This window comes from Amblyomma americanum, chromosome 1, assembly GCF_052857255.1.
Source record: "Amblyomma americanum isolate KBUSLIRL-KWMA chromosome 1, ASM5285725v1, whole genome shotgun sequence".
NCBI lineage: Eukaryota > Metazoa > Arthropoda > Arachnida > Ixodida > Ixodidae > Amblyomma > Amblyomma americanum.
In genome coordinates this window covers 506,852,078-506,868,221 of record NC_135497.1, presented here as the reverse complement: position 1 = coordinate 506,868,221, position 16,144 = coordinate 506,852,078, and the positions used below count along the sequence as shown (strand labels likewise).

At 45.4% G+C, this 16,144-nt stretch overlaps 1 protein-coding gene and 1 pseudogene across 1 annotated transcript; one reads left to right on the top strand and one right to left on the bottom strand.

The window, feature by feature from the left end:
• The first annotated feature begins 559 nt into the window (after positions 1 to 559).
• On the top strand, positions 560 to 3,436 carry LOC144129951 (uncharacterized; annotated as a pseudogene).
• Positions 3,437 to 10,602: 7,166 nt separating this feature from the next.
• LOC144128211 (uncharacterized) lies at positions 10,603 to 15,885 on the bottom strand. The gene is made up of 3 exons (XM_077661435.1): positions 15,757 to 15,885; positions 10,823 to 10,992; positions 10,603 to 10,642 (listed from the first exon to the last, which is right to left on the bottom strand). The coding sequence occupies exons 1-3, from the start codon at positions 15,883 to 15,885 to the stop codon at positions 10,603 to 10,605; spliced, it is 339 nt and encodes a 112-aa protein (XP_077517561.1).
• Positions 15,886 to 16,144: the final 259 nt, after the last annotated feature.

The window sequence follows — 16,144 nt, the reverse complement described above, 5'->3', positions numbered from 1 at the left end:
AGACCAACCCTAGGCATTAACTCATCAATAAGGCTCATCAATAAAGTTTTCGCGTACCTACCTACCGGCAGATGAAAGCAGAAACAGGAGACCGCGTCCACTGTTCGTGCCTCCGAAGGCGCTCCCCGACGCAACGGTACAGAGATCACGCTGCGACGTATTGAGACGACAGCAGGCTGGGCTCGGAGCGCCTTTGCAAAGCAAATAAAGCGAAACTTTAACGCGGGTGCTGCGTTTCACGGTCTGCTAAGGTGCGTATATAGAAGCAAGGAGCATTAGGGCCAGTTCACATTTGTCCAAAAATCCGGCGAGCGAAGCGGATCCGCTCGCCGGAAAAACTGGGACCGGTTCTCATCTGTTGACGCGCGGGCGACACAGATCCGCCACGCCGCTGCTGTTTCTCGTTTTCCACGAAGTCAGCTAGATCTCACGTTAGCTTTGAGATCTCGCGAGAGCTCGCGCGAGCCCCGGCAGTTCGCGCGCTTTTTTTTCCGCCCTGTGAAGTCTGGTTGTCCCGCGCCGGTTATTCGCCGTTCCTGGGTTGGCAGCTGTGAACGACTAGGACAGCTAGCAAGATGGCTTGCATTTCAGAAGAATAGGAGATCGTTTCGATCCTCCTCTGCAGCTCCGTTATGGCTATGCTAGAAGAATTGCAAAGGGCTGAGCAGCCCGTACCTCGGCGAAGGCGCTGGTGGGTACGCCCGTCCTTGCAGGAGCGCGACAGGCTGGGCCAGGCCAACAATCTCTTGCCACTGCTTCGCGGCCGTGATGTGAAGTACTACAGAGAGTAAGTTCACGCAATCTTCGCGATATTTTATATGAAGGGCTGTGCTGTCATCTCAATGTCGTGTTCTCGTTTCGGCAGCTACCTGCGCATGTCATCCAGCAGCTTCGCTGCGATTGTGACACTCATTCGGCCCCGTATCGCGAGGAAAGACACTCGGTTTCGCAAGGCGATACCTACGGATCACCGTCTGGAGCAAGTTTTGAGGTACGGAGAAGGATATTTGCACTGCTGAATAAGCGCACTCCCATATTTTTACTGTTGTTTCACTTTTCTTATTTTCCTCTCTAAACAAATAATTTATCATTGGTCATGTCTGTTGCTGTAGTTTGTGAACAGTACAGAATATGTAGGAGCGCGAGGAATGTAAAACAATTTGCCTCATTTTGGCGTCTATAAGTTCATTCGTAAATTTCACATGGATTACAGTTTGTGTTCAGTAGAACCCCGCTATAATAAACTAGGATAAAGTAGTGAAACTACGGTCCGATTCCGCCTTCTCCAGACGGCTTTCAATTTATTTTTATTTACAGTAAAGACTTCTTTAATCAGTCACAAAGCGTCTGCTCATGAAGGCGTACTTAGCGCGGAATGATGCCGCCGCGGCACGGAGGCAGTCTGAGACATCTTGGAGCCACAGATCGTTAACGGTGTAATCGCAAGGCCTGCAGCAGGGAGCAAATGAATATAATTAGGCATTAAATAGTAAGCCGGGGCTTTTTTAGATGACTACGCGAGGCTTTGTGATGCAAGGAGAACCGAACTTTTTGAAGGCTTTGGCCACCCCTTTTTTCTCTCCGTTATATTCATGCTGTACTTTCTAAATACTCAGATGAAATCGAAAATGCGGTAACATAAAATAAGTCATTAGCATATCCAGGGATAAGATAAGTCTAGGAGATATATATTTAAATGTTTCTTATTAAACCTACACTCCGTGTTTAGTTTGTAACCAATTAATTAACAGAGAGCATCCCCACATCCATGCCATCAGCTAAAACTGGTAAAGTAAAGACGCTGACATTGTAACAATATTTGGTGCTTTGAGAAGCTTTACCATAGATCAGTTTTACTGCATTTCATTTACTGAAATAGCCTTTTAAACTGGAGGATACTGCGGAATAGTACACATTTAACGTTTTCTTTGGAACCGCAACTGTGCAAAATGTTTACTGTTTGGCGCAGTGCCTGCATAGCTAGAACCTTTCTTTCCACGGCTTCTCTTTCTCTTCCCCTCTTTTCAGATTTCTCGCAATTGGAGATACCCTCCGCTCTTCGGCATTTAATTTCTTGGCTGGCAGGTCAACAACGTGCACCCTGATCTCAGAGGCTTGCCAGGCCATTTGAGAAATTCTTGATCCTGAATATGTTCGAACTCCATCAACTCCAGGTGAATGGTTAAGGGTAAGTAATTCCTTGCTCTCTTTGCTTTGTGCACGCTTGATACAGCCTTAACCACTGGCAGCGTTGGCTGCCAGTGCGGTGAAAAATGAAGTGAACATTTATTTATTTGTTTATTTACACAAATAGTGGACATGATGCGATGGATACATTAAAATGATTTCATGAGCATTTTGTTGTTAAAAGCCAAGGTAATCAAAGGGTGATGTGGTTTTAGGCTTCCTAACTGATGATAAGATACCGATCACACCTATGGATATTTAAGTGCATCTTTGGTTGCAGGCGCGAAAAAAGACACAACACAAGGCAGAAAAGGGGGACAGAGCGCCAACCGTCCCGTCTTTCTGCCTTGTGTTGTGCCTTTATTCGCGCCTCTAACCAAAGATGAACAGTTACAAACTTGCCCAGCAAGACGTTTTTTTAAGGATATTTAAGACGTTTAGGTATTGTAATTATTGGTAGTGATGGTGCTAAAGAGACCTCATCAAGGGTAAAAACTGATGTGAATGCGTTATTCAAAAATTGTGCGCTTTCAGCCACAGGAACACTGCCTCTTTCATATTTGGTAAGAGACGCATCAGGATAATTCGAGGGGTTTATTGTAGGCCAGAACTCTCGAGGGTTGCTTCTTAACATTAATCACATATCATGAGTGAAGAAGGGGCGCCAAGCGGATACCAGCGCTGACATATTGTTTATCTAATGCTTTGTCCTCTTCCATAAATTGGAGTGCCTGTTCTTGTCATGCTGTCTGTAAAGGCACTTCTTATTGTTAAGGCGATCAAAGTGGCAATTAAACTAAAGCATGGTGTTAGTGCATGGTGTACTGATGACGGGTATGAAAATAATTTGTGGAGAATGCATAACTGCCAAGAAAATATTTAATGCAATATTCTGAAGGAATATGCTAGGTCTAGGACTGCTGCCCTACATGGAGTTTGTTGCATGTAGCCTACGGTTATCTGACAGGCACGCGTTTGAGCATATGAACTGCACTGTAAGGAACAAGTGTATTGGAATTCCTTTTTTTCCGAAACTTAGGTTGCAAATGACTTTGAACGCATCTGGCAGATACCACATTGCATAGGAGCTTTGGATGGGAGGCACGTCACCATTGAATGCACAGACAAATCTGGCAGCGTCGACAGGAATTACAAAAATGCATTTAGCAAGTGTATGCTCGCAATCAGAGGTGCACACTACAGGTATGGATGTGTAGTTGCTTATGTTCCTTGGATGAGCTGGGCCTAGGTTAATTTCATTTCTTGCTTAATGTGAGCTTATTTTCGGTAATGGTCGGTGTAATTCTCATTCATCATTACTTTATTCATGTTGAATGGTCCGCTTGTGTCTTAGTTTAAAATCTCAGGCTGAAATGTGCTGATACGTGGAGACTACAACGCTCACAATGTAACTTACAATAGTGATCGTTGCGATTCCCATGGAAGAATTGCTGAGCTTGCTGCCGAGAAATGTTACTGATGTGTGCTTGACGACAGCTCACCAATCTTTCATGCTAGGCTTCTGATATTCCAATTGTATAGAGTTGACTGTACTTCGGACCGTGTATCTGGTGTGGGGTAGGCAATGAACATTGTAACTCTGGGGAGTGACCACTATCCCATATTGATAAGACATCCTCGCTTGCGATGTGAGGAAAAAGGGTGCCAAGCCAAATTTACCACTTGGAAGACTTTTTTGTTGCAACTTATCTCAACAAGTTAGCTCGGACATTGATATGGATGGTTTCATCTCGCTGTTACAAGACAATGTGATGTCTTGGACTAAGGAAGTCCATATACCTGCACAATTCACTAGCATTGACGGAGAATGTGAACGCCCGAGTGCTATTAGAAAACAATCAGAAAGAGGTTATCGTCGAAATGATTCTATATAATCATACTGTGAAGCTCAAAAGGTACAATCTGTCATGCATAGATGTCTGCAGAATTTAGGCAAGACGCACTTGCATGACTTCTGTGACACATTGACATCTTAGACTTTAGTGCAAAGGATATGGATGACAATTCAAGTTGTAAGTGGACCCGTCACACAGAATAACACTTTCCGAGTGCTTGCATCAGCTCGGACGGCACCACAAACATTGGTTGCTGATGAGTTCTGTCAGCTTATTTCTCCTCCAAGCACTTTGGTAGACTCCAAGAAATGTATGAAATCAACTGCAAATGCACAACAAATAGAAAGCGCTTGCTTTCATGCGTAACATGCTTATCTGGAATATTAAGTTTGCAATCGGGGCAGTTAGAGCGCACTTGCATCTTGTCATTCAAAGACTCATGCTGGTACTGAGGCCATTACGTACAGCATGCTTGAAATCCTTGTACAGGAGGGAACAGCTGTACTGTTATAGATATTGAAGGACCTGTAGAAGCATGAGAGATTGCTTGTGTGATCCCTGCCTGAAAGCTGTGTAAATGGCTGCACTTCTCTAACTTTTCATTCTGATCGTGACGAGCTGCTTATGCAATGTTATGGAGATGACTGCAGCCAGGCTCCACTGGTTGTGTAACGCGGCTAGAGTCTTCTTGGAGTACATGACTGGCTTTCGTAGGCGTTGAAGCACAATGCATGCTATTATGAACACTGGGACATGCGTTGACCACAAGTGAAGCCGCAGTACGTCACCACTGCTGTATTTTGTACATAAAAATGGCCGTTTAACACTACCAGCCATGGTCATGTACTCAGTTTACTAGACATTGGTGTCAGTGGCAGGCCGCTGCAATGAATTTCTAACTTCTTGAGTGATAGGAACATTTTCATGCAGACAACTGAACAGAAAAGTGCAGCATTGCCTTGTGCACACAGTTCAGCAGCGCAGTGTACTGAGCCCTTTTCTTTTAAACTGCATTATAGTGCATTTACCATAAAGGCTTTCACCTGGTTCGCTGTGTTCCCTGTACACAGATGATGTCTGCATTTGGGCTTCTGGTCCAGCTGCATTTTGTTCAACCACTCTTACAAAATGGCTTAGATGCACACAGTTTGTTCAAAGAAAGAGGAATGATGCTTTTGCATCTGAAAACAGCAATGCTGCCTTTTGCCCGAAAGCAGCTAAAAGATTTACAGCTCTCTAGAAGGACAACTACCGATTACTCTTAAGCAGCACTGTCATGGAAACACACTAGATGATCAGGTGAAGAAATGCAGTTCAAGAAAGATCATACAGCTTCTAGCCTTTGTCAAATTGACCCTCTCTCACTGTTTACAATCCCATTATTACTCAACAGAAGTCTAGAAGCTCTCATTCACCGTTTGCGATTGGGAAGAGCCTACACGAATCCCTTTCTAATAGAATTGGGCGCGCAGACAGCGCACGATGTGCAAGTGGTCACGAGGATGAGGATGCACCTCATCTGTCACTGCATTGCCCAGAACATGACCGTTTTATGGCCCAACTGAAGAGAGACTTGACCGCCCTTGCTAAAAGACCCTTGTATCTTCCGTCGTATTACGTCAATGGCTGACACATGCGCTGCTGAAACGGGTGATCATACCACAGCAATCTTTCCTCAAGGACAGCGGCATCTTCGGTAGTACTACAAATTGCTTTTGTAAATTCTGTATTTTCCTCGGTTCATGCTCACTAGTGTCCTGACAATAATATTTATGTGTTTCTATCACATATCTGATATCGTTACTGTTGGTGCGCATTGTTCCCACATCATTTCTCGGAGTTGTGGTTTTTGTACCTTTTACTGTGATTAGCAGATATCGCTGTTTACAGCAAGTTGTCATTTTATGTCAGGTAATATTATTACTTGCAGCTTATTTTCATATCTTGTTAGCATATCTGGCATGTCCACTAAATTATTTGTATTGTAAATCCTGCTTGTTGTGGCTGTGCTTCGTTGCGCGTAATGTTGTCAGCTCTAGTGTTTTTCTTCTATTATGCCAAAAAGAGCAGCCAGTGCAACAATCGGGCACCATCTACCCTTATGTTCATGTCAATCATGCCATGTGCTGTGTATGCCACTATCTTGTGAGACACCTGAGGAGTTATTGTGTTGGTTTTAATAAACAAGCCAGTTAATAATGCCGTCTTGAATAATCTGCAATATCAGCATAAATATTTTAAAGACGCAAATCAGACGCACAAGAAATGTGGACAGGCAAAATCTTTGTCGACACAGCGTAGCTCCAAGCCAAGAGCTCGAGAGCGTCAGCTTCGTCTTCTTCGCAAACTGAACTGCGTCAACTTTGTCTTCTTCAGCTTTCTCTCCTTCGGCGGCAATATATACAACATTTCACGTGAAATTTCATACCGTGGTGCTCAAGGCTAGAACATGACAGAACCTGTCCTCAGTTTGGCCATTTGTACCTCTGTTAGCTGCATGTGCTGAATTCTTCATCCATGTGAATTAGCCACAGTAAGCTTCATGTCGCTTTAGTTAGAAGTTACGAATAATGTTAATTTTTTCACCTTTCCGCGATTATGATCTTGTCTGTAGAAGCAGGCCACAATGGCAATGAGGCCGATGGAGGCAACTTCAGCCGGAGCCCCTTCTTTAGGAAAGTGGCTGCAGGCCAGCAAGGCATCCCCGACGGCCCGCCTTTGGGTGCAATTGGCAGTACACCGTACTACTTTGTTGCAGATGAGGCATTTCCTCTCAAAATCTACCTAATGAGGTCATATGTAAGGAAGACTAAGAACAAAAATTTATGCCTTGCCCATTACAGTCTGTCTTTTTGCTATAGCTCAAGCAGTGATTTTACAGAGCCTTTACGGCTTCTTAATATGATCACCTGTTCGTGATTCACCAACCCGCATAATGTGTGAAAAATGAGGGATTGTACTGAAGGCTGAAAAGAGATTTTACCAGAACTGGCCGAAATCGCTATGCATGATGCCATTGCAGTGAAACATGCAACCACTGTTTGCCTAAGAACAAAACAAAAATACTGATGCACATTGTCACGGTTAAACATTGTGTGCTTGAAATTATGACCTTTTATAATTTCAATGAACACATTCTTTTTATTTTCAATAAACTAAAGCTGCACTTGTTATTCTGCAGGTCTGCCTCCCCTGTTTGGAAGTACAAGTGAAGGGCAGGCACAGCAGACAGAGCAAACGCCAAGCCATTTTGCAAGAGAGCAAGTGAGAAGAATTTTTAATTACAGATTGAGTAGGGCCCGACGAATCATTGAAAATGCGTTTGGCATTCTTGCTCAAAGGTGGCGAATCCTACGTCGACCTTTCAAGGCGAAGGAGGAAAACATCAGCCGCATGATAACGGCCTATGTGGCATTGCACAATTTTCTGATGACAGACACCTGCGTCCCGTGCCGCCTATTGCCCACCAGGCACAAATGATCACAAGGACTGGCAAGGGCGGCTGGATGAAGGAATGTGGAAGCAGGAGGTGGATGAAAACGGAGTGCTGGAACCTCTTCCTGCCATGTGTTCTCACCCAACTAGATATTTATGTTGCTCAATGATATGCATTCAGAAACTAAAGCACTGCTTACTTATCATTACTCATTCCAATGCACTTGTGATTGGTAGTTAAAGCTGTCTGGTTTGAAGTGCTGGAGAGAATGCTTTTGCTTTATTGTTCCATGTGTTCACATTCAGGCTCACCTATGCTACAAGGGACATGCTGAATGAATATTTTATCGAAAGCGGCAAGGTCTCGTGGCAGGAGGAAATCGTCAGGACCAGCAGAGTCTAGACAACAGTAACATTTATATTGTACTCAATCTTACAGTGTGTTTTGTACTTTGTCACGGACCCCGGAGAACACTCGCACTGAAGAAATGAACTAGGCGACAAGTGTACCCATACAGACGCACATTTAATACACCCTACGTGACACAAACACTGGCACATAAAACTAACAAACATAACACAAAACACAAAGACTACCAATACACACTACCCGGGAACACCCAGTCTACAAGCGTTCCACACTCGTGCTCACAGTTCGGTGTTGATGGGTCCAGTAGCCGACGTCTAGGTGGCGTTCAAAATGCTCAGGCTGGCGTCGCTTGCGGCGTAATTGGCTGCATCGTACGAGCTCCCGGTCCAAGTGCCCGTGGAGGTGCTGCTGGTGATACTGGCGTTGTGGGCACCCCTGGCCGTAGCAGGTGGTTACGTCACCCGTTGACTCCCCGGAACGGGCTCAGGAACGACAGGAAGTCCACGGTGTGACGCCGTAGAAATCGAGATCACCGGAGCAGTAGCCGGCGTTGCTCTCTTCCAGCCGAGGTGTTCCTGACCTGCCGGGACCTCTGCTTCTCTGTTCTTTTCTCTCCGTGCCACGCTCTTCCTCGTGCTTTTATAACCTTGGCATTGGTTGTTGTTGCCTTCGTGACATGGCACATACCCACGACGGGAGATTGGCCACGGTTCGGTGGGGAGACCCCATAGAATAGGGTAAACACGCATCCTTATCTTCGTCTTCCTCTTCTCTTCTCCACCAATCATCTCTTTCCACCTCACCGAATACTTTTCATTCATCTTCTTTATTCTCGGGTTAATACACGTCATTCTTATCGCCATCCTCATCGTCTTCTTCAAACCTCTGTCGTTCACACTTCTATTTCAAACTCCCTATTATATGTGACACTTTCATTCATTCATTTCTTTTCAACAGAATCAGGTGAGGTGAACATGCATAATACATTCAATTTTTTCATCCTGTTTGGAGAGCCGAGGCAAAAGGCATATTCAACCATCTGATGAGGCCTTGGAACCTATATCACAGTTGATATTTGACTCAACGTAACACATCACCCTCATATGCTTTGTTGTTCTCAAAAAAGAAATAAATAAATGACGCTATGTGTTCAACAATATTTGGCACGGATACATTTGGCAGTAATGTGGCGGGTGTACAAAGCTAATAGCCCTGTACTGCCCTGCATGCAGGTTATACCTAAATACATATCTCATATTTCTGATGACAAAAAGAAGTTCCTTCTGAGTATTAGACAAACTGCATTTTGCAGCAGTGCACTTAAGTGGCCAAGAAGTTATGGCATTTGGCCGTTGATTAGAAAGTGCGCTGATGCACATTAGAATCAATCCAGGTTGTAGAAATTTGTTTACAGCCCATCACTGTGGTGCCACTGTCTCTTGTATTAAATATAAATTTATTGAATTACTTTGGTAGTTGCTACTGAAAAGATATTTTGTAATCCTATAGTCAGATACAACTTAAGAATGCACCTATTTTTCCCCGTTAAAGGACCCCCTTCCAGCCAATGGCATCTGCCGATTCTCATGACCGCGCTAGCATGACAATGCAGGGAGCGGTGGCACAATGCAGAGAGGGATCTCTCCGCGAACACAGAGGAAAGAGATTATCCCCTGTCGTCTACCATGCCCTGCTTTGTCACGCTAGCAGGGTCATGGAATCGGCCAATGCCATTGGCTGGAAGGGGGTCCATTGTCGGGGATAGCCGCTGCGCTGTTAGGTTGTATCTGACTATAGTTTTATTTAAAGGGTTAATGAGGAAACAGGATCATATTGTTCAGCTGTCATCGGTCAGGACGTTTTGCAGCCTATTGTACATTAAGTTTTGAATGTCAAATATTGCGTCGCGTTGCTCTCTGGGAGGGAGCATACGCAGCTGCGCAGCCAGTGGCATACACGTATGGTATACGAAGTCAGTTGGCTCCTGGTGCTGTTGTTGGCTGTGCTCTGTTTCGTTCCGCACAGCACTCAAGTGCTCCAGGCAAGCAGCAGCAACTGCAGCATGTGGAGTAGCCTCTGACGCACTGGAAGTGGAAACATGTTTTTAGTACTCATGAATTGTAATTAACTCTTGTTTTACCTTTGCAGTCCCCTCACTGAACGCCTCGCTCTTTTTGGCATTGGTGTCCTTTTAAAGAATGGAAATCCTTTTTAGCAACGAAATACATTTATTAAAGGAGCTCTGTAGCAAGTGGTTAAGTCCAAGGTTAAGTCCAAGCAAACGTGTTCGACAAGAAATTGAAGAGATGATGTCAAAGTGATTCATTTACCTTTAAACATCCGACTCGCAGTCTTCGTAGTCCCTCCTTTCCAGTTGGCTGTAAAAATGAGGAGGGTACAGATGTCATGCTTGCATTGACTGCTTTACATTTCAGTGACTGCAATTGTGCATCTTCCCTTCTTGGGTGTTAACCTTCCAGATGCTGCTGCTTGTGGTGTGGATGGGCCACACGAATTGAGGGTGGAGCTCAGTGCTGCTGACACTGACATAGCAGTTTCAAGCGATAAATCAGCATAGTCCTCAGAAGTTTCGTTTCCAGCCACAATAATCACTCCCATGATTAAAGCAATGAATTTTCTTAATGACTTAGTTTTCTCATGATTTGTGCAATGTACAGATTTTAGGTATGGCTCATTACTAGCAGGAGTCATAGTAGCCTATTTACTAAATGAAGTGGAGTACTGCTTGACAACTTACTCCTGCGTCAAGGTGAAATCCATGCTTGAGGAGAGCCTGCGAATACAATTACATATAAAGAGCACACAAAACTTTGACTGTCTTAATTAATCCTGCACATTTGTACAAATGTACTCAGTGTTGCAGTAAAAGACTCTGTTCAGCTTTTGTTTTTTTCGAAAACCCAGCATGCTCAGCTGCATGCAGAAAAAACAAAAGGAATGATGTTTCACTTACATCGGTTCTCTTGAAACTGTCTCCATAAACGCTTGCATCTGTTCAAAGTGTCGCCACTTAGCAGTTGGAACGTCGGCAAGCCCCGCTCCACTTTTCATGCTTTCTCGTTGTTGGTTCCGGATTTTCATAAAAGTGTCCTTTAAATTTTTGAATTTTTTCTGACAGATAACCTCTGAAGAAAAAAAATAAGTCTGATTACTGCAAACGACTGCTTACTACCAGTCCTATTCATCCTCCACTCCGCATGAGTCGATAAAAGTGCCTTACGCTCACGTTGTTCGACGCAAAAGCTCGCATCGTAAAAACCTAGCGCCGCTGTCGCTGTGCCATGAACGTCGTGCATGATCACACGAGAAGCATACATGCATGGGACAAGAGCTAGCAGCAGCACGAGCGAAATGATCGGTGAGCGCCGTGTAACTCCTTCGAGTTCAATGGCGATTGAGAATTTCGAAGGCCCTCGACTCGATGGCCATTGAAACTGGCCGTGTGACAGGGGTATTATACGCCGGCGCGGGCTGCGCATGCATGGGCTAGCATGGGCTAGCACAACACCCTCTAAATACTTTCTTCAGGCCTCTCCAGGCCCTCCTTTCCACACGCGCTACGTCACGCCAAGTGTCCGGTCAGGCTGCTCACCAAGCGCGGCTCCGCTCCGCTCGGTTGTCTCCCTCGATGTGCTCGCGCTTGCCCGGGCAAGCACAGACACGAACGCAGTCTTGCAGTGAGCGTCTAGCTGCTGCTTGAGTCTTTCAGCCTGGCGTTGGGTGCATTTCCGTTCGCTCCTCGCACGGCTGTGTCTGTTTCGTGTGGCCGTTTCTTGTGTGGCGTGCGTACCTGTGCTAGCGCACGAATGGGAAACTGATTGCCTGCCGTGTAGCGAGTGCAACTTCGTGAAACATGGGCCGGTGCTGTGTTCCCGGGTGCCGCGGGAACTACCAGAATGGTCCCAAAGTACGTGTTTATTGCTTCCCAAGAGACGAAGTACGAAGAAAAGCCTGGTTGCGAGCCATTCCACGGAAGGATTTCACACCTACAGAGCATTCGAGGGTAAGACTCTGAAATATTGCTTAATAGGCGCTGGTAATTATCTTAGTTGTGAGCTGTCGCTCCCGGAAAGGCATGCTGTCTTTGTAGGCAATGATATCACTTCTTACACTTATGTATGAATTGTCCAGGAAGCATTTAGTTCTGTGGATGTGCATAAGGCTTGTGTAAAAGCTGTGTAAATATGTAAAAGCTGTTCACTATTCAGACTCTTTTTACTTAGTGTTTTAGGCAATGGAGAGTCATGGCGAATGGCCTTGCTTCATTTTCTCGTGCAGGTGTGTGAACTGCACTTCCACGCAGGCGACTTCATTACGACGTTGTCACACCAAGATGAACTGACAGGGAAAATAATAGAGGTGAAGCGTGACAGGCTACAGTTGAAGATTGATGCTGCGCCTTCTGTTTTTCCAAACTGCCCAAAATACTTGTCCTCAACGCCTGGACGGAGTGAATCGCCAGAGACGAAAAAAGCAAGAAGGGAAAACGCTGCTTTGCAGGAGGCTATGAGGAAGTCACTTCAGTCTAATGAGCTTGAACAGAAAAGAAACAAAGTTTCATCTTACGAGGAGTTCAAATCTAAGTTGCCTGGAATCTGCAACACGAAATTCTGGACCGTTTCTGTCGATGAGCAGTGCGTTAGGTTCCTTCTCATCGAGAATGATCCTTCACCTAATGTGAAATGCGCCTTGGTAGTTCTCCCTGATCTGTCACTTTCTGTTTTCTTGAATGGAGTGAAGCTTCTGTCGCTTCCTTCAGGCAGGATTCTGCCAGCTCAAGTATGCGACACCTCCAGCCTGTCCTTGCTGCTAGAAGAACTCGAGATAGGCTTGCATAATATACCTGAGGTGACGAAAGAGTCGAAACATACTAAAGTATTGCAGTTTGTCGGTTCACTGCTTGCAGACCTCATTGAGGACAGTGATACGACGAAAGAACAGTCTTCTTTGCTGAAATTTCTGGTTGAGCAGATAGAGCTTCTCCTCGCGAAACAGCATGTGTATAGCGCAGAGCTGCTGGTATTCGCCAGTATTTTGAATTCAATTTCTCCTCACGCATATCACTTCACAAGAGCTGCATCAAGAATCATTCTGCCCCATCCTTCCACACTGCGCCGTGTTTGCTCAAATTACAAAGCTGACCCTCTTGTGGAGCAAAATCAACCGCACTGTCTCTCCTACATCCGAGAACGAGTCAAATCAATGAAAGACCACGAGAAGACAGTGACCCTGATGATCGATGAGATCCACATAAAACCATACTTCGACTACAAAGGGGGCACAATAGTAGGATCGTCGGTTCATTCAACGGAACCAGCAACAACAGCCCATGTGTTCATGGTACAATCACTCCTTTCTGCAAACAAGGACGTCATTCACATATTACCTGTGAGCAAACTGAGCGCAGAAATTTTGCACGAGCATGCTAAGAACATAATCATTAATGTTGAGAAAATGGGGCTCAAAATTATCGCTGTGATAACGGACAACAATGCTCTGAACCGCAAGATGATGTCGTTATTTGCTACAAGTCCTCAGGTGAGCATTGTCTATCCCCATCCAGCCGATAACGCTCGCCCTCTTTTCTACGTGGTCGATCCTGTGCATCTCTTGAAGTGCATTAGGAACAATTGGATTAACCAGAAAAACCCTGGAACATGCCTCTATTTCCCTGAAATGGACTTGAGTGGAGCAATGCCCGAAGGGCCTCCTCGTATGAAAGCTGCTTCTTTCGCAGCTGTGCGGCAGCTTTATTCTTCAGAGAAGACGTCGCTTGTGAAGGCTGCTTACAGACTGAACGCAAAAGCCGTGAATCCAACCTCAATGGAGCGGCAAAATGTAAAGCTCGCTCTCGACGTCATTAATCAGTTTGTTTCAAATGCCCTCAGGACACATGGTTCCGCGTTCAAGATTCCTCAAGCTGAGTCGACTGCTCTTTTCATTGACGTTATCCTCACATGGTGGCAAATAGTCAATGTTAAGACCCCTTGCAAAGGCCAGAGGCTAAGGGACAGCATGCAAGACCCTGTAAGGTCTGTTGATGACACACAGTTAGCTTTCCTGAGCGGCGTTGTGGACTGGTTGGACGCTTGGGCAAGAATAAACATCACCAGTGGCTCGCTGACGAAAGAGACTCACAGTGCTTTGCGACTGACATGCTATTCTCTGGTAGAACTCTCGCGCTACTGCTTAGAAGAACTTCACTTCAAGTACGTACTGCTGGGCAAATTTCAGACGGATGCGCTAGAAGACCGGTTCGGCCGTTACCGCCAGCTGGCAGGATCACAGTACCACATTTCCGTGCGTCAGCTCTACGAATGTGAGAAGAAGCTTCGTCTTCAAAAACTTTTGACATTTCCACGCGAGGAAACAGAGTTTGAAGACGTAAGTGAGGATCTTGTCCCATGCAACTTTTCTGTGGTTGTCAGCGACGACGATATTACACACGCCCACTCTGACATGGATGCTATTGTCTACATTGCAGGATACGCTGCTCATGCTGCTTTAAAGAAGCTTTCATGTTCTGCTTGCTTCAGCACATTGGTGATTGAAAATCGAGAGATCGAAGCGGAAAATACTGCCATGATAGCTAACCTGTCGAGAGGAGGGCTGAAGTTTCCCCAGCCATGCACAGTTCACATGGTACTGATGACTAAACTAGTTGCAGAGAAGTTGTCTTTTGGAGCAACCGCGGAAGATTTTCTCTCCTGTAGAAATCAACGTGGTGTCGTGATTTCACAGACGATTTCCCTCCTGGACGAACACGACATTGAGACATGTGAAAATGGCCACACTGCACAAACTCTCCTGCGCTTGGTAGTACGCGTTGCAACCAACGTTGTTCTAAACAACTTTTGCAAACTAAGAAATGATGCCATACAAGACAATGCGCAGCAGAAGGCCGCAGCCCGGAAAGCAGCAACGCTTAAGAAGAAGTAAGTTTTATTCCCAAGCAATAAAAATGCTTTGCGCACACTTCATTGCTGGTGTCTCGTCGTTTTTTATTGTAAGGGTCAGATTAGCTGTACAAATACTCAACAGCGCAACATTATTGTGAGTGTCATTATTGCTGTGTGTGAAAGCTTTAAGCAAAACACAATACAGAATAAAACTAACACAATGCGCAGTAGACGGTGTTTTTTTTTCAATGTTCACGAACTTCTACTTTAACAACTAGATATACGCATGTGCGGTCTGTGCGGATGGATTTTACCGCACGGCAGACATCATGTACGTGATAGAACCTAATAATTAGATGATTAATTGAAATTAACTAATCAATTTTTTATTATAATGACCAATAATGCGAAATTGGCGGCCGTATGCTAAATTGTTTATTATAAAAAACTGTATTAGCAGCTCGAACTTTCTTGACAATAAGGTGTTCTGCAATAAAAAAAATATATAAAGCAGATAAAATGATAGCCTAAGGCGCGCACAAACTAGCGAATTTCTTTTCTGCAGCAACGACAAAAATGAAAATGAAGGAATCACTTATAAGGCAGCTACGTACGGCAGTACCCGAATAGTGCAGACGGGCGCGGCGCGCTGAAATCGCGGAGCGCGGGGCCTGCACGGTCCCTTGGCGTGACGTCACGCGGCCGGTGGAGAGGCCTTAGCATTGAGAGGGTGTTGGCTAGCAGCGGCACGAACGAAACGATCGGTGCGCTGCTTTCGCGGTAAAATAAGCATCGTGCATGCTCGCAAGATCTTTCGCATGCATGGGATAGTAACTAGGGAGAACATGCTCAAATAATGCGGCACTGGCATTGGGAGAATCGCATTGTTTTCTCTGGTATCGACGCACTGCAACCTCTACGATCAAGCGTACGTATCGGTCACTCCCAATTCTCTGCCTATCTTATCCCACAGCTGGCCTTTCTATGCTGTGTCCTTGAAGTTCAGATGCCTTTTATCGTACAGGATGGGATGGGCTTTAATGGCATTTAGGAGCATCTCGACAGAGAAAATAACGCAGCTCGGATCCGCTGCCATCGCTGCCATGCTTGCCGCCATGTTCGTATTTTTTCTGGATATGACGTCAAAAACCTATCGCTTCTTCCGCGGCGAACGCGAAAAATTTGGGTCCAGCCCGATCGCCCTCGCCGCGCTGCTTCCCGCCTTGCTCGGCGTCAAAAGGGGCCGAATCCGCTTCGCTCGCCGGATTTTTGGACAAGTGCGAACGGGCCCTTACCCTTAACAGTGAACACGGAGCGGTTGGAAGCGGCAGCCACAGTGTCAGAACTAGTGACTGCGCTGAAGGAGGATAGTGGCA

Bases quoted from the DNA above. Each gene is read 5' to 3' on its own strand.
- LOC144128211 (XM_077661435.1), bottom strand. From the start codon at position 15,885: ATGGCGGCAAGCATGGCAGCGATGGCAGCGGATCCGAGCTGCGTTATT. The intron at 10,993-15,756 runs GCATAGAAAGGC...TTTTCTTCAGAG, and splicing joins ATCTGAACTTCAAGGACACA to GTTATCTGTCAGAAAAAATT. The intron at 10,643-10,822 runs GTAAGTGAAACA...TTGTATTCGCAG, and splicing joins ACAGTTTCAAGAGAACCGAT to GCTCTCCTCAAGCATGGATT.